The sequence below is a fragment of the Nothoprocta perdicaria genome, unplaced genomic scaffold (assembly GCF_003342845.1).
Source record: "Nothoprocta perdicaria isolate Ctin4 unplaced genomic scaffold, notPer1 scaffold_108, whole genome shotgun sequence".
NCBI classification, from domain to species: domain Eukaryota; kingdom Metazoa; phylum Chordata; class Aves; order Tinamiformes; family Tinamidae; genus Nothoprocta; species Nothoprocta perdicaria.
The window spans coordinates 1,468,352-1,471,130 of record NW_020454183.1 but is presented as its reverse complement, the minus strand read 5'-3'; the positions used below and the strand labels follow the sequence as shown (position 1 = coordinate 1,471,130).

At 58.2% G+C, this 2,779-nt stretch overlaps 1 protein-coding gene across 2 annotated transcripts in view; it reads left to right on the top strand.

Annotated features, from left to right (window-relative positions):
• Positions 1-1,567: 1,567 nt before the first annotated feature.
• SLC24A4 (solute carrier family 24 member 4) overlaps positions 1,568-2,779 on the top strand; it is an 86,246-nt gene continuing 85,034 nt past the window's right edge. The window contains exon 1 of one of the 2 annotated variants that reach the window (XM_026047035.1): positions 1,568-1,682. In XM_026047035.1, the coding sequence (XP_025902820.1) occupies positions 1,604-1,682 (79 nt within the window). In that variant the 5' untranslated portion in view covers positions 1,568-1,603. The remainder of the gene's footprint in view (positions 1,683-2,779) is intronic. The other variant, XM_026047028.1, reaches the window with a different exon arrangement.

Here is a 2,779-nt window from a genome sequence, read left to right as displayed (position 1 = left end):
TCCTGACTACCTGCTAAGGGGCAGGCAAGAGCTATATGAGTTACTCAACCTTTCTCAGCAGGTAGAACTGGAATGAAGGAGACTGGCATACATCCTAGTGTCATTCTTCTAACATGGAGCTTTCCTGCTTTTCTGCCTTCTCTAGATCAAGAGGTCAAAGCTCTCTTGGATGCAATCTGCCCTGTTAGCTGGAATGATTAAGACATGCCAGTTTCTGTAGCTATTTCTTGTAAACCAGCAAAGAGGCAAAAAATGGTTTCTCTTGGATTTCCACTCAAGTAACCAAACTCCTTCCAACTGCAGCATTGGTCACAGTGTCACTCGTGAGCCCTTTCACACCTGGGTGCCAACTGGAACACCCTGGCCCTGCTACCACATCTCACTGTACCAGTAATAACTGACAGAAGTAAGGAGAAAAGAAGAAAAAAAAGAGGAAGATTTAAGGCGAAAGGGAAAAGAGAGAGGATTAATGATATTTTATTTGCAAAGATTTTCTTTTGCAGGCTAGGATTTCTTTGTTATTTCTTATTTATAATTATGACATTGCTAGAATTGTGCTAGACGAAGTGCAGCACTGCATGTACTGGAGTTCGGAGACAGAAATCCAGAGGAGACTCACAGAAAGGGTTTTCCATTGTCATTCAAGTGCTGCGCTGAAAAGAAGGATCAGAGGAGTTAATTCTCCCTTGTGTCTACACGCGCTCGCTGCCATGCACAGCAGCGCTGAGCACCCTGAAGGAATACGATGCCCGTGCTGCTCTGGGAAATTTTTGGAATTATTCTTGGGGCAGAGCAGTAATTAATGAACGTAATATCAAATTCCTGTTAGAAAAGATCTGCTTTGGGACAGTCTGGGCCGAGCTGCGAGCTGAGAAACAGATCGGGTCGCTCCTTTACCCTAAACACCTCCACGTGCTTCTAGCGCTGCAAGTGCATCAAGGGCAGGACAAAGCGCCCCGTTTGCTTGGCTTCCCCACCCAAGTGCCCCGTTAAAAATACATAACCCGGGGGCGGCCGGTGCCCGCCCCAACGGCCGCGCGCGGCCCGCGCCCTCCGCCGCGGCGGGAAGCGCCGCCCCGGGGCAGCCCCAGCGCGCTCCGTTAATCCCCGCGCGCGCCGGGCCGTTGCCGCGGGCCGGAGGCAGCCACCAAGGAGTTACCGGGGAGGAGGCACCGGGGGAACTTGGCTCCGCCGCCAGCCCGGGCGCCCCGTCCCTGGACGGGCTCTCCGCGGTGCCGGGGCGGTTGCTGCGGGCGCTGCCCCGCGTCCCGCCGCCTCCCGGGCAGAGCCGCTTCCTCCGCCGCCGGCCATGGCGCGTGCGGGGCGCGGGGCTCGGCCCGGCCCCTGAGAGCGCCGCGCTCCCTCCCCTTCCTCCCTCCTCCTCCTCCTCCTCCTGCTGCTGCCGCCGCCTGCCTCGCTGCTGCCACCGAGCCGAGCCGAGGCGCCCGTTCGTGCCGCGCTCCCGGCCATGGAGCGGCTCGCGTGGGGCCGCCACGAGTGAGCGCCGCGTCGCGTCGCGCCGAGCCGCCCGCTCCGCATGGGGCTGCCCGCGGCGCCCACGAGCATGCTGCAAACGCTGAGGAAAGTTCGCAAGCGGCGGGAGATGCTGCTGCAGCAGCTCGGCTTCATCTGCGCCATCCTCTTCTTCGCGTGGTGCATGTCCAGCCTGCTCTCCCGGCTCGGTGAGTGGCCGCGGGCGGGCGGAGGAGGGAGCCGTGGGCAGGCGCCGCTCCCGTTTGGAGTTTCCCCTGGAAACAGGCGGGGAGCAGCCGGGCAGGTGCGAGCCCGCGCCGGGCGCGAGGGCAGCGCGGGGCGTTTGCGCCGCCCGCGGCCCCGCGCTGCCGTTCGCCTGAACCCGCGGTGGGGGAGCCCCCTCGGCAGCGACAACCGCGCGCTTTGCTCATCCCCTCCTCCGAAACGTGGCGTTTGGGGCAGGGAGCGGGGCCCGTCTCGCGCTGTACGCGGCTTGTTGCATCGCTGGTGCAGGCGCCGTGTTTGTAACGTGCTGCGGTTACGAGCAGCCGCATCCGCGCAGCTCCTTTCCCGCCCCGCGCATCCCCCATCCCGCGTGTGCGGAACCGGGGGCCGCAGGTGCCGCCGCGCTCCAGGTAGCAGAGCCCCCGGTGCTCACCCCGGGCTGAGCGCGAATCCCGGGGCGAGAACAACCCCCGGGGCGAGAACAGCGGCTTTCGGCGCCCTTCGCAGGGCTCTGCCCCTCCTCGCCTGCAAGCGGGGGTTAAGAGGGCTCTTTGGAGGGGTATCTCGTGCAGCCGGCGCCGGCTGCAGCTCCGGCGCTCACGTTCCGACTGCTGGTGTTTGAGACAAATCTAGGATGGCAACAAGCCCTCCGCGGAAGAGTTTAGTATCATCCTCCGCTTCAGCATTTTGCTCTCCCCGGAACTTTGAAACTTTTTTTTTTTCCTCACTTGTGGTTTAGATTGTATTTATTTATTTATTTCATCCAGAACCATTTATTGTGTGTGTGCGTTTTTTTTCTTTTTTCTTTTTCTTTTTCCCCTTGCACTAGCTAGATATTTTCAAAAACTTCTTGGTTTGTGAAAAGAACTAATTTGGGGGGTGATTGTGTGTATGTGGTTTGAGGTTTCTTTGCTGCTGCAGTGAACGACTTTGCAGAATTTTGGGGGTTTGCATGAGAAATGCCATGACTAATGAAAGTTATCTTTTTTTAATCCCCGGGGTTATCAGCTAAATCCCCCATAACCTAATTTTTGGTGGTATGCTGCATCAGGTAGTGTTTTTTTTTTTTTTTTTTTTTTTT